Source organism: Calypte anna, chromosome 1 (assembly GCF_003957555.1).
Source record: "Calypte anna isolate BGI_N300 chromosome 1, bCalAnn1_v1.p, whole genome shotgun sequence".
NCBI lineage: Eukaryota > Metazoa > Chordata > Aves > Apodiformes > Trochilidae > Calypte > Calypte anna.
Genome location: NC_044244.1, coordinates 155,105,812 through 155,130,867, shown reverse-complemented (window position 1 = coordinate 155,130,867; position 25,056 = coordinate 155,105,812). Strand labels below are relative to the sequence as shown.

General features: G+C 35.2%; 1 protein-coding gene across 3 annotated transcripts in view; it reads right to left on the bottom strand.

Moving 5' to 3' along the window:
• The window catches only part of RBM26 (RNA binding motif protein 26), a 50,054-nt gene that overhangs the window by 5,639 nt on the left and 19,359 nt on the right, over positions 1–25,056 (bottom strand). Inside the window, exons 8-20 of one of the 3 annotated variants that reach the window (XM_030446240.1) lie at positions 24,367–24,534; positions 23,885–24,025; positions 22,795–22,906; positions 21,835–21,994; positions 20,320–20,484; positions 18,031–18,162; positions 17,187–17,258; positions 14,027–14,155; positions 11,759–11,833; positions 10,936–11,106; positions 5,655–5,759; positions 2,994–3,203; positions 1,518–1,604 (exon numbers count right to left, since the gene is read on the bottom strand). In XM_030446240.1, coding sequence (XP_030302100.1) covers positions 1,518–1,604; positions 2,994–3,203; positions 5,655–5,759; positions 10,936–11,106; positions 11,759–11,833; positions 14,027–14,155; positions 17,187–17,258; positions 18,031–18,162; positions 20,320–20,484; positions 21,835–21,994; positions 22,795–22,906; positions 23,885–24,025; positions 24,367–24,534 — 1,727 coding nt within the window. The remainder of the gene's footprint in view (positions 1–1,517; positions 1,605–2,993; positions 3,204–5,654; positions 5,760–10,935; positions 11,107–11,758; positions 11,834–14,026; positions 14,156–17,186; positions 17,259–18,030; positions 18,163–20,319; positions 20,485–21,834; positions 21,995–22,794; positions 22,907–23,884; positions 24,026–24,366; positions 24,535–25,056) is intronic. The other 2 variants (XM_030446247.1, XM_030446256.1) reach the window with 2 other exon arrangements.

Below are 25,056 nucleotides of genomic sequence, written 5' to 3'. Positions count from 1 at the left end.
CATAACTTAAAAGAATTAACACATTCCAGAAATACCATGTTTCAATATATTAAAATAAAAAAAACCCAAACAACTCAAAAAAAGCCTCTCTGTGATTACCACCTAATCTACTGGAAAATGTTACTCTTCCTGTAAAGCTGTTGTAATTGAAATGTAAAAATTTTTAACTTATGGGATATTCATGCCTTTCTAAGTACCAGCTGCATTAAGTGGCTGCTTTGGAAATAGTATGTTCAAATTAAAGTAACATGAATGAGCATAAATCAGCGTTAGCAACATTCCGAAATAACTGTCATGGTCACCAAAGATTTATAGTACAATCTGAAAGCACAGCATAATGCAAAATGTAGAAACAATTACATGTTCGATGACATCTGAACATGAATTGTGTGATATTAAAGTCCCCAGGTATAAATTTTAAATCTGTACATATAAATTTATAATAAATTTAAAAGATTCTGTGCTTATTAAAATGCAGCTCAGGAGCTTTTTGTCCAGAGTCTCATCACAATGTCACACAACTAGAATTTTTTTAAGTACTTGTATGTGACATTTAGGTCCAGAAACAACTTGTAATCTTTGGAAGAAATTACTGCTACATAAAAATGCAACATTTTGCAACAGGGAATCCTCTTCCTTCCAGGCTAGAACACATATGGTCATAAAACCTAGGCCTATTTTCATTTAAGAAGGTAAAATATTAACTGCATTTACTTCACAGTTGGCCTCAACAGAGGTTTTTAATGATTACCTTCTACAGCTTCTCCAATTGCCAGGCTTAAATCTGCTTTAGTAGTAAACACAGAAATTCCAGTGGAAATATGATATATAAGAACAGCTTAAGGAAACTATAAGTTTTACTATATTTGATTAAACACAGTTTTCATAAAACTTTAATTTAAAAACGACAGTGCAATTAGACACAGAAAATAATTTGACAATTTTAAGTTCTAATCCTAGCTAGAATGCAGATGTCTCACATATGGATCATGAACCCTGCCCCAGCTAAAATATCCCCACTTTCCAGAGTACATTCTCAACTTCACCTTGAACACAGCTGAGACAGAATCCACCTGTGAGTGATTGAGGAAAAGCACACAAATGCAGTGAAATGGTTCTTCATAAGAAAAAAAATTACATTATATTGACTTCAACCTTTGTACCAAACATATCTTCCTTCTCCCCCTGCCCACATCTTTCTTAATTCTTTGTACTACCTCCTTTTTTCAGGTAATTCCTATCTCCCTCTACACTTCTATATTTGGTTTCCAATTATTACCATTTCCTGCTTTTTGGGCACAGAAATCTATCTAAGGCTGAAAAGATACTCCATGTCAATTTTTAGGTAAAACAGCTTATAACAGTAAAAATTTTGTATGATATAGAGTGAAGATTTTGTGTCAGACTTCTTTTACAATGTTTTTACATCATTAGCAGTATTGAATTTTATCAAATACAGAAGTCTAACAGTCAGAAATTAGCTGAATATTGCAGAATATTTTTAACAGACTACTCACAGCTTCAGCTTCTGCTCTTGTCTTAAAGGTAATCACTGCATGGAGAGAAGAGTCATCGATCTGGCAATCTTCAATTTCACCATATTGCTTTTAATAAATAATAATAAAAAAAAGCTTAGTGATAATAGTTCTCCACCTCTAAAAATGCTGCCCTAAATCTAATTCCCTGAAAAATCATATAAAATTAGAATAGTGCACCTTTCACAGCCTTATTGCCAATCAGAGTACTTGTATTTACAAGCAATACAGCCACTCTTACTTGCATTTCTTAAAAAATGAAGTGCTGTAGTGTCTGGATTTCCTGATTGTAAACATACAGCTATGAAGTAAAGTTACGAAAGACAAAAAGGTTCTTCTGCTTCAGTAGTTCTCTCTTGATCAGAAAGAAGGGATCTTGAGATGATTCCATTAGTCTATTACCAAACTCTTCCACAAAAAGATTAGACATGGGGATTGCAGAAAAAGTTTCAGAACTTAACTGATTTCAGCATCTCAAAAACATGACCCATATATTCCTGCAATGGTCTATAGGGTATTGCTATCTGTAATGCTGCCATCACAGCAAGACACAATGCCCAACACCTGTACAGGTGGAGTGCACTGCTGATGTGCAGAGGAACCAGAAATGCCGCTCTGTGCATTTCCGTGGAATTGGGAGAAAGTATAAAACATCAAATGCACAATCCAGAAAATTAACATTTTTTTTCACTGCAATAAAACTATACTTGTCAATAGTACTAAGGTGGGTTTTTCTTGTTTAATTATTTTTGTTTGTTAGAGGTTGTAAATTTAAGTCTCTGAAAGAAAAACAAAGTATAAGGAAATGCTAAGTTCTGAGCAAATTTATGACTTGACACCATACAACTAACTTTTAACAGTGGCTGATTCTATGTTTTCATTTTTATATTCTTTACATTCAGTTAGACAAGTACATAATAAAATGAAAAACATGAAATGTAACCAGCAAAATGTAATCTAGCAATATTCATAAATCACAATATAATTCTGTACTTTAAAAGTTAGGGTTTTCTTTCACTCATTACTGAAACTGGTCTCAGAATCATCTTATGGTTGGTCAAATGCCTTGCATTGCATCATTTTGAAGTTTTATGGCCTTAGCTTTACACCAGAATTTGCAAAGACCCTGCTCAAATTTTAAGTTCATTATACATCTCTATAGAAAGCACTTTTGTTCCCCTTAAATACACACACACACACATATATATTGGCATGTATAAATGTCTGGTCTTGTTATGCATCTCTATACAAAGCATAGATAAAAAAATAAAGATAGCTTTTTGGTTGGTATAACTGTTCACTTTTTTTTAATGCATCCTCTTTTTTCCATGAACAAGTATATTGTGTTAAGAAATGCATTCCTAAGTAATATTTTCAGATGCACTGAATAAAGAGAAAACAAGTCACTCAGCAGAAGAATGGCATCCAAAGAACAGAAAAAGTGAAACTGCCACATACCGCAAAATGAGGAAGCAGATCTTCTCTATCACTTTCTGTAAATGCAGAGATTTCTAATGCCCTAGGTCGATGATCCACAACTGCATGCACAGGAACTCCTCTGCCTCTACCCCGGCCTCGTATTCCTCTACCTCTGCTACGTGATGCACCCCGACCTCTTGCATGAACCCCTCTACCACGAACTGAAGAAAGAATCCCTCGTTTGGCAGCCTAAGATGTTTATACATAACATATTGATGTATTAAAATTCATAAGCTAAATATTTAGACAAAAGTAATAATCACACATTCTGATGTTTCCTAAAAACGCATCCTAAAACAAGCCTCAGAAAGAGCAGCTTACAGGTCTTAAAATAGCAAAAGATGAACATGTTAATAACATTAAAGCTAATACTGTTAATTATTAATATATCAAAATTAAGATGGAAATAGGAAAAAAAGAACCAGGTATTAAAGGAAATAGGAAAAAAAGAACCAGGTATTAAAGTCAGATAGTAAAAGAGCCCTTATCTGTGAAGGTAAGTCCTCACAGGAAAAGGGAACCACAGTACATCATCTGAAATTTCCTCAACCAATTTTCTTGATAGGGTATCTTATTACTTAATTTGTCTCTGAAAGTCCACCCAGGACTTCTGCACGAAACCAGGGCTGTAACAAGCACCTCCAAGGACAAAGTATTCACTTTAGTTATATGGCTCTAAGTACCCACTAATTTCCATTCCCACAGTGCCTGTGTATCCTTTCTGAAGAACTGGCATGCAGCCTCCGAGAAAAGGCAGAGGGCCAATGACAATACCTCTGACAGTCATTTAAAAATACTTTTTAAAATTATTTTAAGTTTCAAAAAAGCACTTTCAAGGATTTAATTCCAATGTTTACAACAATAAAAAAAATAATCTTTTCAAACCCAGATAGATTTGGTGTAAGACTCAAATGTAAAATGAAAGGACTCAAAAATAAAATGAAATCACCAGAGCAATGTTTTTAACAAACCCTACTGCTTATAAATAAAGCATTTTTTAATGCATGCCAGTGATATCACACACACAAAGATCAATCTACTATGATTTTATTAATTAAATTATTCAGATAAGCTCACAATAGTATATAGTTCACTTTTTATGTTTTTTTTTTAATTGTGTTTTGGTTTGAGGTTTCTAAAAATATTTTAAAATGTTTTAAATTAATCCAGAAAGTTAAGAATTATGCTGACTGAACAATCAAGCTGTATACTGTTTGGGTTTTCTCACGGAAAAATAAGGGCCAGCTGAAAAGGAACAGGAGGTTATGAGCAGCAGAAGCAACACATGGATACTGTAGAAGTAAAAGTCACAAAGACAATAAATGAACAGAAGATCTGCATAAGAAATTGTAATACTGAAGAACCAAACAAACATCAAGAGGAAAAAAACTCTATATGCCTCTTGTAAATTTTACAAGGGATACATTCCACGTTCCTCCTAACACACCAGTGTGCTTTACAAGTAACTCTATTCTCCATCTACTTTGAGCAGTACTTGCTAAAGGCCTCAGAATATTAATTTACCAGAAAAATTAATTCTCCTGAAAGAGTTACATTTTTTCCAGCTTGAAACACAAACAGACTCAATGAGAGATAGAGTAAGATTACTACACTCAACTACAGTGTAACTTTATCTTGAACACGCACCCACTTTTCCTCTTCTATTTTACAGATCATTCAATTCACAAATTTTCTAAACGTATGATTTGCATAACAGCTTTCGGGTACATCTATGAAATAATTATTCACCATCAGAATATATATCATTAGCATAACCTTTTATGGCATCTCTATTCAATTTGCTTGGCTTATTAATAAACCTATTTTTACAATTACCAAAGCTGCATAACAACTCGGTTTTAAAGTAAGACTTTAATGCAACTCAGCCATAGGTATGTGCACTGTGTTCATATGTAGTTATACACAAGACATAACCAGACTTCATTACGAATGATTTAAGCAACACAGCAGCCTGTTTAACAGTAGAAAAAATAAGATTATCATGCAATTAAGCATTTATTACACAATCATATAGGCAAGATAATGCAATATAACAGAATAACACCCACAGCATTCAGAATGTCTCAAATTAAGACACTGATATGAATTATCTTGCACAGCCTTCTGAAAATTTTTAAAAGCAAGTCCTTAAAAAGTGTTCTATAAATTGAACACTTCTTGAAACACTGTATTTTTTACTTTCGATAAGTCCTCTTTGTCTTGAAACCAATGATGTAATAATACTGCTTTTGGCACTTCAGCCTTTTTTGTTTATGTTTAAGAATTAAAGATCAAGCAGTGGGTTTTAGCTCTTCTTTATGAAACACAACACCATCAACAAGCAATAATTTAAAAATGCTCCATGCTCTCAAGAAATATTACTACCACAAAACTATAAATTGTCACATCACTGAAATAGTTACAGAATTTAAACAGAACAGCAATCAAAATTAAAGACAATACTATTTCTCTACCTCAGTGGAATTCAGAAACTGATACTATTGCTAAAAGCCTTCATCTGCATGAAACTCAATATTGCACTCTGGAAAAAAAACAGTTTGATACAGCACACAAACTAATAAACATATATGAAAACATTTGGTTAAAAGTTAATTGCTACAAAAGAAAAGACAAACATACTTCCAGCTGTAGTTCTGTATATTTTCGTCTTAATTCAGTAACTTCCTCCCCAGCTTGCATCTTCTTGTATAAATCCAGTTCAGTATCTAGTAACTCTTTCTGCATCTAAGAAATTGTTATGGTAAATTATTAGTTCCACAGCTGACATTCTCTACTGAGTAAACAATTTTCTGATAAAATCTAAGAATCTTTTGCTACGCTATTATCAGCTCTCTACTTCAAAATACACAGTGACTGAAGGACTGGCCAGAGTTGGCCTCTAGGTATGGCAGAGGCCTGCCACAGAATCTCTATTTGGAAAACAAGTTCCTATATATTCTAAGGAAAAGGAATTTGAAATCAAGCAGCTGTTGTGAAACCAAGTTGTGACTTATTAATTCAGGTGGCAGCTGTGACTTTGCAGGTATACTGCTTACTATGCTAGGTTTCCATCTTCGAAGCACAAGCTTAGGAGCCTTCTTGGCAAGACAAAACTTTGATGTGTAGCAGTAAGTTTCTGAGCTTGCTGACATCGAAGCTTTTAGATTACCATACACAGCCAAAGCCAATGGAATTTTTTCCAAAATAGATATTCACAAAATAAAAGATACAAAATTATATAGTAGTGATGATGAGATAAAAAGGGATTCTACAAGAAAGAAAACAGCAGGACAATTATGAATGAATGCAAAATCTATAATTGTTAATGAGAAAAAGCATTTAAGTTTAGTACAATTACATAATGCAAAAAAGCACGAATGATAGTTCTGTTCAGACCACAGTACAAAAAAAAAAAAAAAAACCAAACCCACAGTAATAAGATCACTGCTAACAAAATGCTGGTCTGATGCACTTCCAGCACACAGTACCTTAAAAAAAAATCTACAAGGAAGTTCAAAAATATGTATGAAACCGAAAGGTGTCTCTGAACCCAAATTTAGGCATGTTCATTGCAGTCAATAAGGTGTAAGTGCTGGCACAGATGCAGGAAAGGGCTTTATGTGACCATGAAAATTTAACTTGAAACTCTGTTCCAAACAGTGACATCACAAATGAAGGGTAAAATTATAGATGACTGTGAAAGAGTTACACCTGTTGATACAAAACCACAGCATGTAACCATTCAAAGGCTGGTTGTCAAGAGATGAAGGTTTCGCAGTTGTGACAGTTGGAAACCAAGTATCACCAGTGAATGATTAAGAGGGGGCTTTTTTGTTTCTTTTTTTTTTTTTTTTTCCTGGAAGCTTTAAAAGAAAAAAAGCTGGATTATTCAACTGGCAACTCCAACCTGACCCCCTCACAGCCCCATTCTCTGACTGTTTATGGTAACCACAGAAAAAACAAAAAAATAAAATTAAAAACCTCATTATCTTCCGTACAATGATTTTCAAGGTTTTCAAAACTCAAAACAGTGTTCCTCTCAAATCCCTCTGTGCTGTAATACATCAATGACACATCATCCACTTCTGAAGTTTAATGACTAACAGAACTCATAAGCAGCCAGTGAGATAGGTGTCATAAAGTCTGAGGATTTCTGAGGTTTATTTCTAGTGCTCTAAATGAAGACTTCCCTTTTGCAGAGCTGTGCCAGGTCTCAAGAAGACAATACCAAGAAGCACACCAAGAATGGACATCCCAAGAACCAACAATGATTTCCAGACTCGGGGGGAAGAGTTCCTTATAATCTGTGGGAACTAGGACAAGCCAGAATAGGTAGAAATGATGGCACAGCCACAAAGGCCTCACCTACCTAAAGCTTCCAGTTTGGAATGTCTTCTAAGCTGACAAGGTTTTACATGCTAAGAATATGTTAGAGAACCTAGAGCAAGGTCTTTCATAAAATTGTCAAAGTTGTAAATTTTAATAGAAGGCTCTTGCTAATTCCTCACTTTCACAAAGGTCAGATGAGACTGTTTCCTCTTTCAAATGTTAACAAAACAATGCTCACAAATAATGTACAACCTCCCTGAGGTTGTAATAAAAGCAACTTTTCTACAGCTTGGATATTTTGTCCATTATGAAATGGGTTTGCTTAAAATGCTTCTTTCCTTTCCTGACTACAAAATAAATGAAAAAACAGCTTAGAAACTTCACTGGAACTAATTCAAATTAGTGTATCACCTCACTTCACTAAATGAAAACAACAACCACACAAGGAAATGATGGACCAAGTTGCAAAGCAAAGGATGATGCGGGCACAGGAGATTAGAAAACTAGCAAAACTGGGTTGAAGAGACCGACCCAAGCATACACATAGCAATCCATATAAATGAGGGATAGCCTACAGAACAGTATCGTGGGGCAAGATCTCATTTCTTTCCTGGGAAATCAGTGTCTCCCTGAAAAGCTGGTAAACTAACACACACAGCATGTGCAATATAGAGGATGACTTAGATGTCTGTGTGCAGTTAACAGGGCTGCAATCTCAGAGAGCACAGAAACACCAAAGGAAAACTCATGCAACTGGAATGCTGCGACCAATGGTGTCTCTTACAAAAGGACAAGCCAGAACAGTGAGGACCAGGAGTCACCCTTTAAGTGGCAGTGCAGTCTGTGTGCACAGTGTTCTGCCTGGGTATGGGTGACGAGCCTGTCAAAGGTTTGAGTCAAGATGGAAGACCACTGTGTGTTACATGCTGCAGTGGGTGTGTGCTACACGCTGCAGAGTCAGGTAAAAGAAATAGATGAGGCCTCCTTCAAACAACTGGACAACTTCCTCAGCCAACTCTTGTTTTAAGACCCTGGGCCTGGATATCTGCCTGAAAGGCAAGTTGATTTTCAATAATAACATTCCGCAAGTTGCACAACATGCAGGAAATAAAGGTTGGGGAGACAGGAGGCCTGCCAGGAGGAACAAGGAGCTCCTGACAAAACTTAAATCCAAGACCAAGATGTACAAGAGATGGAAGCAGGTCTGATCAGAGGAGGAATAAAGAGAAACTGCCTGATCATGCACACATTGGTTTGGAAAGCCAAAGCCTATCTGGAGTTGAATCTGGCAAGGGAGTGTGGAACAAGAAAAAAGGCTTCTGCATGCTTATGAACAGCAAAAGGAGTCAGCCTGTCAGGAGCACCATGTGGTGAATAATGTGGGCTGACATTCATTAGAATGTGAAAGAGGACTGGGCAACAAGGGACACAGGAACAGTCAAGGTACTCAGTACCTCCTACTCCTTAGCCTATACTGGAAAGATTAGCCTTCAGCAACCCCAGACCCTGAGACCAGTGGAAAATCCTGGAACAAGGAAGATTTACCTTTGCTGGAAGAGAATCAAGTTAGCTAAAAGATTTGGGAACTACACGCTGGACAGCATCACCACAATCCCTGAGAGGATGAAGGAGCCAACAATCTTATCCTCCAAAGGCTTGGAAACCACTTCCAAGCATACTAAAACAAGAAGATGAAAGAGGAAAGGGAAGGAGAAATCATGCTTGACCTTAACAGTCACCTACAATGAGATAACTGGCTTGTCTGGTAAGCAGAGTAGTGGGAGTTGTTTTTCTAGACTTCAGTAAGACTTTCTATACTGCCACCAACATCCCCCCTCACAGCCAAAAGCATACATAGATAGTGAGACTGGCTCAACTGCTGGGTTCAAAGGGTTCTGATTGGTGACAGGAAGTCCAGCTGGAGACCTGTCACTAGAGGTTTACCTCAGCAGTCAATACTGTTTAACATCTTCATTAGAGACCAGGATAGTAAGACAGTGTGTCCTCAGCAAGTTGGTGAGCAATACAAAATTCAAGAGTAGCTGCTACAGCAGGTGATTGTGTTTCCATTCTTCTGTCACCTGGTGCAACAGGACAGAAAGATTTCAACACAGGGAAATGCCAAGTCCTGCAACTGGGGAGGAATAACTGCAACCACTAGTACAGGCCTGAGGGGTCCTGGTAGCAGAGAAGTTGTTGAAGATGAGCCAGCAATGTGTCTTTGTGGCAAAGAAGGTTGACAGCCTCCTAAGCTGGAGCAGAAAGAGCACCACTAGCAGGTCAAGGGAGGTGATCCTTCTCTACTTTGGAGTGGTGAGAGGACAAATGCAGGGCTTTGTCCAGCCCCAAGTTCCTCAGCACAAGAGAGAGATGTTGGATAGAGTCCAGCAAAAGCCCACTAAGATAACTGGGGGACTGAAGTGTTTGCTGTATGACCAGAGGCTTATCCAGAGAGGATAAGAAGGGGACAGGGGGATGGGACTTCATCCGTGTGTACAGTCTGTGTGGATGAGTAACAGGTAACATCCAGGCATAAGAAGCTAGAGCTGAGTAAATACAGATCATTTCAGTACTTCTTTTTGACATTTCTTATCAAAAGTGTACATTGCTGTAACTTACACTGCACTTAATTTTAATGCCTATATTTCAATACAAAATAAAGTGGCAGAAATACGGTTTCAAACTGAAAATTAATGACCCGTTCAAGTTGAATCAGGGATGTAATACTATACCAGCTAGTTAAAGACAACTAAGCATTCTGAAGATTCAAGAACTGAAATTTCCTCATTTGATAAAGAAAGAAAAGCTCAAAATGTAAAGAATACATTGATTTCTTCAAATGTTACTTTTCAAATTTTGCTTAAATCTGAACTACCTTCTCACCTGTTTGGGAACAAATAATTCTATAAAAACCAAAATACTGAATTGTAAAACTTAATATAATTGCATCTTTAAGCAGCTGGGAAAAAGGTTATAGTCATATACTAACAAGAATTAGAGCAGAGGAGGGAAACTACTTTCATAGATACAATCAAACATAGGCAGCTAGATCAAGGGAAAACTGATCACTATAAACTTCAGTCTTAGAAAGCTCAATATAGCTAACATTTTCAGTAACAAAAAAAAACCACCTCATAAAATTATGTACTAGCACAGCAGTCAGCTTGCTTAATGAAGTTTGCTTTGTGTATTAAACCTGACCCAAAGATATCTGTGTCACGTGGCAATAATCCTTTGCATAAGAAATAGTATTTTCATTATTTCTGTTAAAATATAAGAACAAAACAGACTGTACACAAAAGACCAGGTAAGGCAAAAGAAATAATCATAGAATTTTGGTTTGTTGTTGCCTTTCTTTTGTTTTCTAGATGATATAGTATCTATGTAACACTGGATAAGCCCTTCATTAAAATAGCATGGGTTTAATATTAACTATATTCCTTTTAAAAGAGGGCAAAATGAATCTCACTTCAAAGACTTCAAAATTAAATCAGTACAGTTCTAAATAACACTTATGTGGCTGCATATTTTCATTCTGCTGACATGTGGAGATTAATTCATCTTATTAAAAAGATGACCAAAACTTGAGTACCTGAGTCTTAGTTTTCATGCTTTTTAAAGGAGTCCCTCCTCCTGGTGATACACCTTTTAATTCATCCTTTAGCTTGGTAATGCTATTTGTCAAAATTTCCAGTGTTTTCATTATTTCTGCTTTGTCTTCTGACTTCATGGTTTTATTCTTCTCCAACTTTGAAATCAGCATCTGTCAAATGTAAAAAATTATTCTTTTTACTCATCAACTGCTGTTACAGATTTGCTTCCAAGTTTTCATTATAACTAATGGAAAAACAGAATATTGTGTTTCTTTTGCTGTGATTTCCAAACCCAACCTAAATGGCCTTTTATAGCTTAAATTAAATTGAAGGCTTTGACTGAATCTCTCATTAGTTAATTTGCTAACATCTGATATCTCCAATTCATCGGGACAGATTTGCTCAACATATTAAAATTATTTCAAAACTTTTTTACAATTTAAATGATGCTTATGTCTTTTTCTCCTACTAAGCCTGAATGCAGTCATACATACTTTTCTACATCAATTTTTCCTGCTCTCAGGAAAACCTGAGAGTAGAGCTCTCAGGTTTCCACTTCTCAAAAAAAGACATGTGCACACTATACCAAAATTAGGCAATTTCAGCTAAAATAAAATCCAATTTGCATAAGCTTGTAGATTTTTAAGTGAACTAGCAAGACAAGTTAGGTTAAAACACTAAGCTTAAAATAGTAAGATCACATCATTATAAGAACACTAATTTTAATACAATAGTTTTGTAGCTCATGCTTACAATTCTGAAATATTTTAGAGAAGTGAACTGAGATTTTACGACTGACTTTCTTTAATGCTAACATTTTACCTTTTGTGTTTCAATGTGCTTCTCTAGGATTTCTTGCTTCTTTTTTCTCACATCTTGTTGAAGTCGTAATGCTTCCTAGAGGTGTAAAAAATTACAAGTTTCTAGATTTTGAAAACCAATACCAGGAAAAAAATACACTATGCCTGACAACTCTACAGTAGTTACTTGCAGTAGCAGGGAAAAAGTTAGTAACATAAACTCAAGGTATCAATAGGCAGTATTTCAAATTATGTTTTGGAAAAGAATGCATCACCAAATTAGCAAAAGATAAAATGAACTTCCTTAGTTACATCTGCGCTCCAAAGACTTCATTATTACTTCGCTACAAAGTAACCTCTTACACAACTCTGCTGAAAGGTGAAATGCAAAATAATACACTACCTCAAGAGATACAACATAGAAGAATTTAATTGCACAGGGACAATATCTTGAAAGTTACTGTAAATCAAGTCTATCAATTAAAGCACGTTCCCCGGTAGAGTTACAAGCAAAAAGAAAACACACTCTATTTTTGAAGTTAAAATGTTACCCAGAAAAAACTCTTTTCCATGTGACTACTGTAACTTGGAAGTGACATGTACTACCACCCAATCTCATTAAAAAAAAATCTTGACATTACAATGAGCAAATCAAAATGAACTGATACTGGTATACTTGTGAGATACTGCACTCAGAAACAGGAGAAGATGCCACAGCTGCCATGCTCAGCCCCTACTTCTGCCCACTGAGAGAAAGTAATTGCTTCTTACTCTCAGATACAGTTTGTAAAAGTCTTAGATACCCACAGAAAACAATTAAGAGCCCTGACACCAACATATTTAATGGGATAAAAGAGGGGAAGCAAAAGACAGTTTTGCACCTCTAGATCACCAGTCAACTGGGATCAGACTGCAAGTGGATCACCTTATATAAAGAATGTAAATGCACAACAGCCATAATAAAGAAACAGTAGTAAGGTTTTCATGTCTTCCCAAATATTGACAAATGCTGCTGCATTAAATGTTAGTTCTTTAAAACAGTGTGCAATAATTTTTCTAAAGGAAAAGGGAAGATAAGACAAGGGGATGAATGCTAAGAAAAAATAAGGAGATAGGAGGCAAGAAGGGAGTGAGCAGTACAAAATCATGTTTTTCTACAAGTACTAGTATATTGCAATGGAAGTTTCTGAAGACAGGAAAGAGCATAAGAGTACATGAAAAAAGCACCAATCACTTAGCCCCATCTTCAGTATCTTCTCAAGAAAACCAAAAGCTACAGCTGTTCTCGAGTCAGTAATTTTATTACAAGCTTTTTGCCATTTCATAGGCAATTCGCATCTTAACTTGAAACATAAAAGGTCTAATTCTGAAAAACATGTTTTGGGGGACAAATACAAAATTAAATTCTGAAATTGCAAGTTATTTCTTTAAAGTATGGACCAATGCCACAATTGAAACACAGCTACAACTGCTGTTACTTCAACTTATATTAGATGTTAGTTACAGAAGTTTATCAACAGACTAAATTCTTTGTTTAATGGGTATACTGCTTAGAATGATTATGTTTTAATCTAACTAGGTACTGAACTCATGATTTCTGGTTTGAAACCAGTAAGAAAAATGCTAACCTACAATTGGGTTTTCTGAATAATAAGAATAAACTTGAAAAACAAACTTTACAGAGCTCTTTTGAAAATTCTAAGAGAGCTAAGCTACAACTAAGTGACCTTATCACGGTCAAATGAATTTTCTCTCTAGCATAACAAAAAAAAAAAAAAAAAGAAAAAAAGGGAAAACCTAGTATTATGAAAAAAAAATGGATGCAGGAGAACTACAGTCTGTAAACAATAAATTGAAGAGTCATACATTTCTCATTTCTCTCAAGTGAAGAAACAATTTTAGTCACAAGTACAAAAATCATTGAAAATAAATGCTAGTTTAATGAGAATAAAGGCCAGTTCCAAAAAGGCCTAAGAGAGAAGAATAGCGACGCTCTTATATTCTCTTCTCACTCACAATAAATTCATGCCTAAACATGATGATTCTGCTTACAGAAAGTGTTTCACATTTTGAGTTTCTAGAAAGTTTTAGAACTGCTTTTGCTGCCTGAACATGCACTGAAAAAAATAACATGAATTTTCTTGTCCTTTGAAAAGAAACTGTTATACTGAATTTGATCTTTTAACTAGTTTCATTAATGCTCTTGAGATAAATATACATAGTGCACTATGTCTAGTGGTCACAAGTTCCTAATCTAGGTCCATTTCATAAATAAGTATATTTAATTTACCTGTTTTTTCTTCTGTGCTTCATTAGAGTCTAGCACGGAAGTGGAAACAACAGGCAAAGATTTCTGTGCTGCCTTCAAAGCAGCAGGGTTGTACACAGTTTTTGTCAAGCCAGTAGAAGTGGATAAAACCTATAGGAGGAAATCCATTTTATTTTTTTGCCAGTGAATTTCAATTAAAAAAAAAAAACCACAAGTGCCTAAAAATATATCTGTCTTTTCTTCTGTTTTGATGATATGGAATATAAAAATTTTGTGTAACAATTATATTTGGAATTCTTCAAATTAAACAATGTTTGAAGAGGCAGCATCACAAAAGATACCTAGGGGTTATGAACATCATATTATAAATCCTTTCCACTGATATTTCATATGTACTTCCAAATTTCAAATATATAAGATTTTACATCCTTGAGCATAATTAAGGCAATGGAAGGCTGGTATTTTCCCAAGAATAGTGGAAGTTTTTGTTGTTGGGGTTTTTTTTTGGTTCGATCTTTTTGTTTTCATTTGTTTTTTGATGGTTTGTTTGTTTATTTGTTTTAACATCTGAAATACCATTTCACAGCTGCATGAATTTTCCAAGCAAAAATGCAATATATTTTTAGCACCTAACCTCCAAAGTGGATACAACGGTTCCTTTCCATACGTAGTTTGTGCAAAGTAGAGGTTGCACAGTCTACAAAAAGTAACTTAACTCTTATGTCCCTACTGTTCTCTTTCCTGTATTTGCCATTAAGTATGAAAATTTTTCCATGACTTACTGAGTACACAGCTGTTGCCTTGCAACCTCTCTAAGTATACTAGGTATATCCCCACAGTACCTGAAGATTTAGACTATTCTGTTTTCTTATCATGGTCCTTTAAGGACATTTTGATCATGTTAGTATTGAAAACTCAACAGCTAAGTGCTGGAGATAACGTAGGCATGATCTTGTTAGCAAATCACAGCAATTATGCAATTAGTATAATTTCCAGGAGTTTAAAAGTAATTGATGTATGTGTTGAAAATTAAAAGATGCATGCAGAGCCTCGATAAAATAGTCACAATAACCATCAACAGAAATAAAAAAAATAGCCAAGAAACATTAGAAAGACAGAACAGATCAAGAGATGAGAAGAATTTACAACAGGAATGCTTCATATAAAAGCTTTTCACTTCATTGCACTATTTATAACATTTCTTTCCACAGTAAAGTATTTTATGGAGTAGGCAGTGCAGAGAGAACAATAACAAAAAAAACATATGGTATGAGGTATTATAAATAGTGATATAAAATGCTCTAAGCAGACCTTTAAAAAGAAGATGAAGAAATTTTTTGCAACTTATTAAAGCACATTTCTGTGTAAGGTATGAACATCCCAATCACATAATTTCTATTACAAAGTAGCTTTAGGACAGGCTACATTACAAACAAATTGAGGACCAAGTTAGACAAAAACACCAACACTCCTTTGGACCTGAAGTGTCTATGGAAAAATCAACCACGCTTACTGATCTCTTTTAACATAAAGAAAGACACACCAGCAAATGTACCTGCATCAGCTGATACAGGAAGGCAAGTAACAACACATTCATGTCTTTTAAATCCCTCAACACTGTCCAAAGGAAGGAGTAGTACAAATTTCTTCATAGGTTAATGTAGGATCCAATTCAGATCTTACAAGATCTCACCATGACTGCTTTCATCTCCTTTTTCTCCTGGTCTTTTGGAAGCACAGCTACCTACTTACTTATTGGAAAGTTTTTGTCAGACTTTGCACTTAATAATAAGCAAAAAAAACCCTATCCAGGCAACATCATCTATGGTTTTTTGTAAGCTGTCAATTTTTTAATTTCTGATGTTTATATAATGTTGTCACTGCAAATTAAGCAAGGCATTTCCTTGAAGAGGGACCGCATTAAGCAAAACCAGGCCAAACCAAGTTTCAGAACTATTATATTGCCAAAGGAAACAGCTGCTTCACAACCAGTTCACTCAACAGCCTAACAGCTAATGAACATCAGTCTGTACTGTAAGACAACACATCAGAAAACCATTTTAGCATTACTATACTCTTTGCAGAATTACAGAATGAAGGAAAAAACAGTATTTCCACTCAAACTGAAAAATACTTTCTATTTCTAAGGTAAATATATAGTATGTATGTAAAATTTAGTTCAGGAATACACAGTAAGATATTTATCTGCGACTAATTCAGGACAACAAGAATGCAACTAATCAAATCAACAACAAAATATAAGAAAGAAGCCAAGATCAGTGGATTTAGATGGACTGCTCAGCTTGAAATGAGTCAAAAAGACATCCTCAAGTATTACAAATCAACGTTAAGTATTGTTACCTTTGTATGCTAAGTAGAGCATACTGTCTTTGGAGTGAATTTTACTTGTTAGTTTCCACTAAATACATTAAATACCATACTGCAAGAAGGCAGGGGAAGAAGAGGGATGGGGGGAAATGCAGTGGATACTTCATTCATTTCAGGTCAAGCCAATTCCCAATAGAAATATATACCCAGGCAGAGGAATGTTGTTACCAGATAAAACTTGCTGCCTATCAAGCCAAAGTCTTCTCTAATGGATGTTACAAACACTGGAGATGCCTGTCCCCTAACATGCTAACCTGGAAACATGCATCACAAACTTTGCTACTGAAGTAACATCAACAGCTCCCTGCTCTGAAAACTGCAATCACTGGACAAAATACTTAACTCATAACCACAATTCAGATGCATCTCTTCCACCTTACCTCTTTTTGTCCTTCTTGTACTGATTAATTTCCACTTTTATCTTTTTACAAGTACTGCAAATTGTAAGACCAAATAAGAGGGTAAATGTTTACATCATCACGTTCTGTAGGACACAGAAGTCCAAAAGCATTTGCATAGAAAGGCTTTCTACAGATTCATATGTAGTGTCAATATGCTTCAGGGGTTTTTAAAATTTATTTCTGTATTTTTCCAATATTTTTCAGGATCCTGGAACATATCTAGTTATTTTCATGAATGAATAAATGGAAAAGACTATAATAAAATGAAAACCGCAGAACAGCAGCTTCTGTCCTAGCATTTTTCTTTTAATCACTTAGCTGTCTTCTAAGATGAGTTTGAGCTTTCACTGGTATTAACTATGAGAGAAAAAGAGTAAGAGAGATTCTTTTACCTTTTCGGTTGTTGGAGTAGCTGGCTTTGACACAAAACCCAGTCTATCTTTCACAGATAATTTAGTCACGTTCTAAAAAAACAAAATTATAGTTAAAACATACTTTTTGAATTTTGTTTCCTGTGTATTTCCAAATGTCAGGAATATAGAAAAAATGTTTAACCAATAAAGCCACAGACTTTTGAGCAATAATGCACGAAAAAAACAATATTAAGCAACTAATAAAATGACTGTTATTCAATTTTAAAGTAAATACACATCTATAAATAAGGCAATAACTGACTGACTGAATAAGGCAAAGCCAAGGTCAAATTTGGAATCCAAGTATTTTCTGCAAGAAGACCATGACAAGTTAGCACGATGAGAAATATCTACACAGATCCTTTCAAATATGCCTCCACTTTTGTGTTTTATACTATGGAGCTTGCAGGAATCAATTACAAAAAGCTGCTGTTTGAATTTAAATTTAAATGTTTTCTGAAGTGTACAAATACTGGAAACACTTTTACATGCTGACCATTGGTCTCTACCAATTTTAGCTGTTTATGAAATTAATATATATAACAGGATATCTTTGAGTTCTTTGTATGGAAAATAGCTTTCTTTTGAAATCTGAAAACTGCACATTAAGGCCACACTACTGAAATATTTTCAGTGTTTCTTGTTTTAAACTAAGTAAAAACTGTGATACTAAAAATGAACCGAGAAAACCACCACTCACTTAGATGCACTTACAAGCAGTAAATGTTTACTTGCACCATGTAAGTAATGCATACATTCATACACTATGAAAGCTACTACAGAGAGTAAAATGTGCAACTGATTTTTTTACTTCCATACATACCTGAGTGACTTCTGTATTGGCACTCTGTGCTTCTGCAGGTTCAATATTACTTGCAGGTACTGGACCTAATCGCTCTTTGACTGATTGCTTCACTGCTGGCAAAGTAGGTTGCTGAACTAAGGGTTGGATTACCTGTAACACCACCCCAAGCCCCCCAAAGCACATGATAATATTAACAACAAAAAGCTGCTACACATACAGTTCAGTAACACAAATTGATATTGCTCCAATGGCATTTAGATTTGCACTTCTTACTTCTTATCATTTCAATGCCTTTTTTACCTGATAGCAAAAAAAACCACTTCACAAGACTTGGGATATTATACTGATTATTTGTGTAGTTCATCCAGCAATAACATCTATTTTGCACTTGGAGCTCATTGAAGTGGTCAAACAACTCTATTAATCATGCCTACTTGGATTATCTTAATTTCCATCTGTTAGAACAGAACAAAAAGTAACAAGCAGTCTTTTGATTCCTATCACAAATCTTTCATCATCAACCATTTTGTTACAGAAAGGCAGAATACAAACTTGTTTCATAAAGACTCACTTTTTACAGCTATATGTCACTGTTCAGCTTGTATGTATTTAACTTGTACAAAATACTAAAAAAGGATATGGAGACATGCAGTCATGGGACTGAGAAAGAAGAAAAAAGAGCAGCTAATCTTTAAATCTACCATAGATTTGCCCTGACAGCTAACATCTTGCCTTTTTTTCTTTGACAATAACATTTAACACTTAAGACCAAAAAAATGCTTCCAAGCAAGCTTCCTGTCATATTTATGACCCTCAGGAGGTCACTAATCCATTCCTTCACTCCAGGGCAAAGTTAGCTACAGCTAAGCCATTACTGACAGTACCTATCTATCTAGTTCTTACCGATTTCCCATGAAAGAGGTCCTATCACCTCTCCAGGCAAAAGTGTTTCAGTATGCTTTAGCATTAGAAAATATTTCTTAATATCTAATCTAAATCTCCTGTGATGCCTTTTAAGCCCAGTACTGCGTACTGTATTTACCACAGATGTGGAGAGCACATTATTTCCACTTCCTTACAGAAGCCTTTTATTTGATGATTTATTACAGTTGACTCCCACCATCTTTACTAGGTACATCCACCCCTTTCAAAATTTCCACAGTAAGAATTTTCTAAAGTAATTCTGGTGAGGAAACAGCACTGGTCAAGAAATTATTTAGAACCAGATATTACTGAAGGGACAACTTAAAAGTCAATTGATTTTACATGGAAAAAAATTCAAGAGTCTGTTTTTAGTGACTGAGACAGAAAAAAATCTGTCTGGAAACCATTATAAATACATGTGGAATTAATTCAGCTGTAATTAATACAGCAGAAGTCTTGAAAAATTCAAATATTTATTGTATGTGAAGTTCTCTAAGGAAAGATTTTTCCACACTTCTTGTAGATATGGTATCAAATATAAATTTCAATGAAAAGGGAAGTAAATATTCATGCTTCTGAAAGGCTCATGAATTAAAAATACCTGTTTAATGACACAGCAATTTGGTAACTGTTACATGTTAGGGTGGAGGTAGATGAAAATACTGCACTTAAAATTTTCATTTCCTGTTTAAATTATTCTTGTCACTGTGTGCCCCCCATAACAGACTTCATATTGTAGTTTTCTAACACATGATGAAAGGATGCCTTTTGTGAAATAGGAACCCTTAATACTGTCACCTGGTACCAAGGGGAATTAATACTCAAGACAACAAAGTTAACTTTGCAAAGTTGGAGTGCTGGGAAGCTAGAAACATCACAAAAAAATAAGGTAACAGTATTTAAAATGGATGTTGTGCAAAATAACAAATATATAGATCAGATACTTGTTTGGAAATACACAGGTAACACTCCAAGCTGGACTGCATAATTAGCAAATAAACTGATGACAAAAGCTACTCAAGCTATTCTTCTCAAGAGAGGTAATGATTTTATAAATGCAAATAACATACTTCACTGCCCTCTTGTGGCTGTTCATATGTAAACCAGGTTTAGAAAACATCATGATAGGCACTAGCTCAGATCAAGCATCACAGACATTTATAGGTTTGAATTCAAATTCTAAATTTAAAGAATAACTGGGGAGATAGTGAGACAGGTGTCATTAAAACTGAATTTTTGTGGATTAAAACACAGGTTAAAAATTACTTATGATTTCAGAAGTACTTAGTTTACTTTCTATAAACACTTTTAAGAAAAATGTTTTAAATTTGATATATGTTTTTATATAACATTCTAAACAGATTTAAACTGAAGATTTTATACCTTCTGTGTGGTGGCTTGGATTGGTGGTGCAGTGCCCTCTCGATGCCAATAAACTTTAATAAAACGATTATTTAATACTGCTTCTGTACTTGAGATTGCTTTCTTTGCTTCCTCATGTGTAGCAAACTGAATAAGAGCACCTTCTGGATCACCTTGATATGCAACCTAAGATTTAAAACAGAGGAACAAAGCTTACTGCATCTAGAATTTTCATTTGTGTCTTGGTTATCATAAAGTCACTGGTTTCAAGGCTTACAATTTAAACCCAGTACGGGTCAGCAGATAAATACTTTCTATTAATGACTCTGTTTGAAGAGCAAACTTGAGATTAAGCTAATAAACTTTAAGAAGTTAAAAAAACCCAAAGCAAACAAACTGAAGTAAATACCTGAACAGTCAAACAGTATTTCTACCTGCAAATACAAGTAGCTGTTTGGAAGACAAGAGGAAGCATCAGCAAAGTGAAGAAAATTGCTACAAATTATACAGGCCAGTTCATGAAAATCCTACCTAGTATCAGCACTAGACAATAAAGTTAATTTTGGTTGTCCTCCTTTGAACACTAATAGATTATTTCACACATTCAGAGGACCCAATTATAACCTCTGTAGGAAAAGCATAGCTTGCAGTATCTATCTGCATAGCTGTCTGTCTCTTTATAGGCATCCACACACAATTTTATTTGCATTATTGAATCGTACTGCCTGCTAATACATCCATATGCTTAGGTAAATTATGGAAAGGCTTAAGGAATATTTAAGATCAATTAAGAGAGATTTAAACTCCTTCGGTGTTCACACTGGCACAGGAGACTTATTCTGTACTGTATCATTACATACAAAAATATTTTATCATGCATCTTCATTCAACCTCTCAGTGCAAACCAGAAAGAGTACACAAGACTAGTAGCTAGTATCTGAAACTTGTTGATAATGAAATGTTGATGATGAAATACCCAGTTGACCAGCTTAGAGACTGGACATGAAATAATGACATTACATATAGAGCTTGCAAAATATAACATCAACATAACTTAGGTCTTAGTACTTCACACCTCTTTTGCATCTTTCTCCAATTGTTTGCTTATTTTTTAAAAATGTGGATCACTCAGATACATCATGAAGTAATTATAAGGACACAGGGATTCCTTTCTGTATGAGGAATAAAGGTCTTCTGTATCCACAATTTACCTCAAAAAATACAGAGGATTTAGGATATCAGATCCAAACTTGAGAAAAAGGGTGAAGGAAAACCACTTCAAAATCCATTTTCAATGTTTAAACAATGTATCTTAATGTATCTAATCTGGGATGAAAATATTTGTTCAAAATCTAAAAGAAGACAGAAGCATTTCATTTCTGCTTCCATAAAACCCAATCAGATTGTGTTTAAGAAGCAAGGCAGGAAAATAATGAGAACAGTTTCATAGAAATAGTTAAATAAGAATGGGCATCCTCCTTTTAGCACCTCCCTGTGTATCATTAAGCATACTGCTTTCTCTTTAAAGATTCTTACCTGCAAGTTGACTAAGTTCCCAAACTTACTGAAGTGCTCATTAAGTTTGCTGATATTGTTAAGTTCTGGGGGAACTTTCCTCAATTCAAGTTTTGTATTTTCATTTCCAAACTGCACCTTCTTCTGGAAACCTGGACTACTTGTTCTGTTAAAATTTTGCCTGCAACAAATAAGAATCAAGCCAGAAATCCATAGCAAGCTAGCTAACACCATGTTAAATTGCATAGGCTTACATAGGAGCATGTGTGTAGAAGATACAGAAAGATCTGCAGACTTAAAAAAAAATATGTAATTTTATAAGAGTACAGCATCCAGGCCCTTGTATCTGCAGTTTTCCCCACTGATCCTCTCAGCATATACCAATGCAAAAATCTGCAAGATAATTCATAGTAATTTGCTTGTGTCTGTAAATCCTGACTTCCACACTGCTCCTCTCAAAGAGCTATTTCTCATCTGTCCCAAGCAATCTTCCCACTAACACTTCAAATAAACATTTCATCACTTCAAGGCTCTCCACGGTCCCAGTAAACTCTTGAAATCCCTTCCAACCTTTTGTTACTCTGGGTGTAACTGGGAAACTAAGCAATAAACCCTGCATTTTCTGTCAGTAACAGACCTGGCAACTCAACCCAAACCAGCAATGATACAATTCAAATTTCAAAACTAGTATTAGTCATCCCTAACAACCACCATACTGCAGCATCTTTGTTTCTTAGATCATCCCATCTTTCAGGGAGTACATCTTGTTACCATCCAAACCAACTTTAGTTATCTCTAAACTGCCTTTGAGAGAATATAGTCAAATAAAAATTACTTCATAGTGTGATATATTTAAGTATGGCCAGATTATTCAGTTTATCTAGTTTGCAATTTATTCAGATTTATATATGTTTCCAGTCACAGGAAAGAGCTCCACAAAATTCCAACTATTAAGCCAACCTTGTGTTTATGATCACTCACTTGTCAAACCAAGTCTTCTTTGTAGGAACACCACCATCCCCTGCACCGATTGTTCTTTTCCTGGATTCAGCATCTACCACTATTCTCATGCTACTTTTATTAGGAGGTTTTTCTGTAAACAGAGATAAAGATGTTACAGTATTTTCTGTATTTTTTGTTTATTTGATTTTAAAAAGGTATTCTGCCCCCAATGAATTTGCAGTGAAAAGCCCAACTGTTTACTCTGAAATCGCTACTATCTTTCTTCAAACTGGATCACACCTTAGTCACAGATTTTTCATCTTGTCTATTAGCTGTGGCAAGTCAAAATAGGTAATAGCTTTCATTTTGTCACAGCAGCATCACACATACAGAAGGCATCTGCCCAAAGATGACTGCACTCACTGAATTCACAACATCCCACACAACCCTCTGAGGCTCACATTATTTCTGCTAATAATACCTCTGTTCTATCAGATGGCACGCACAAAAAAGCCAATGATAAGAAATGTACAGTACTCCAGAGCACTAAGATCTAGGAACAAGATTTAGGGATGAAGTGGGAGAGGAGTGGCTCTTGCTGAAGAAAAGGAATCGTATTGGGGTTCTCCTCACTGAAAATATGCCAACAGAAACACAGCATTATTAAATACAAATACATACAAGTATAAACAAACCAACAGTTGAAAGATTTGGTTTATCCCTTTTCCTTTCTCATCTTGTATGCTGCTGCTGCTTCTCAGGGCCACAGAACTATGAGATTACAATTACTCATGCATAATTGTCTGCTACCAGATAAAGAAAAATCACTCCTTCCTCACCACAACAAAAATCATCCTAACAATCTGTTGCAGAACCATTAAAATTTTCCTGTAATATTATTACAGCCAAGTGTAAATTGTGCAATACTCCAGCAAAAGATTTAATTTTACCTGAAAAATGCAGACACAAAGCAACTGTAAGCATAATTCTCTATTCAACTGAAATTCAATTCCAGTAGATTTTAAAAAAACACAGTGTTTTCCAGTATTACATACTGTGAAAACTGCCTCAGTCTGCACTAATGTCAGAAAACCAGCTATACTATATAAGCATGACTATGAGAGCATACCTCTGGGTGGTAGATCCATATCACCTGATGTGAGTCCTATCAAATTTGGTCTTTGTGCATGTACTCTATGTCTATACATAGGTCTTGAAGTATTTGTTATACTTGGAGCTTCTGGATTATAGCCATCTGTGTCATACGTTTCTGGTAACAAATAAATTGTCTAATTAAAATAAATTGCAGTTAAAACTCCTAAGGTTTCAAATACAATATTTCATTTAATTGCAAGATACAATTACAATGAAGAGCTGTGTAACAGTTACCCTAAAAAATACTCATGCAAAGTTTTCTGTTTAAACCCAACAAAAACATTATTCCATTGTCAAGATTTACATTTTACATGCAAATTTTACTTCTGTCCTGAACATAAAGTGTTAAGTTACTGTCACAGTCTAAATGACACAAACTTGTTCTCCCAAACTATGAAATTATCGTCTCTATAACATACATTAAAATATAAACCAATGTTATTCTATGTAGCAAACCTTGTGGGCAAAGCCTCAGTACTACACCTGCTGTAAAAAGAGAGGGTGGAGCAGGAGGCGGCTGGTGATGAATACCCGTTGTGACAACAGTAGGAACTGAGCTGGTTGCTGAGTTTGGGGGAGCATCCATGCCAGCAGGCTGCAATGGGGGAAGTGGAGGGGGTGGTCCTGTAAAAAACAAGGAAAAATATTGCATTCATTTATTACCTCCTAGACTAACAGCACACCCAACTCGTAAGGAAATTGATCTTAAGTTATTAAGGTTTTTTAAAAAGGTGGGTGAGAGGGCACATATGCAGACATGATACTTTACCATTCATATGAAACCATTTCCATCAGCAAACGACTCAGAACTGAGATTGCAGACAGAAGCATTTCAATAGTTTAAAGCAAAATTCAGCTGCTAAGCCAGAATTTACCCTCAACCAACAGACATCTTTAAAAAACTGCCACAAATAAATAAATTCTGTCCTTTAGTACTGTGTGACATGTTCTATGATGAGAAACACTAACTTGATAGAGATTATTTTTCCAAACAACCAAGAAGATATCTACAGTTCTGTTAGAATGTCAGGGATCCTTCTTAACTCTGACAGGATTTTTTTTATCAGTTGGGTGGTTCAACTTTTTTTACAACAGGTAACTGACAGTTTCAAAGTGGAGCAGTCAAGCCTGGCCTCCAATTTAATA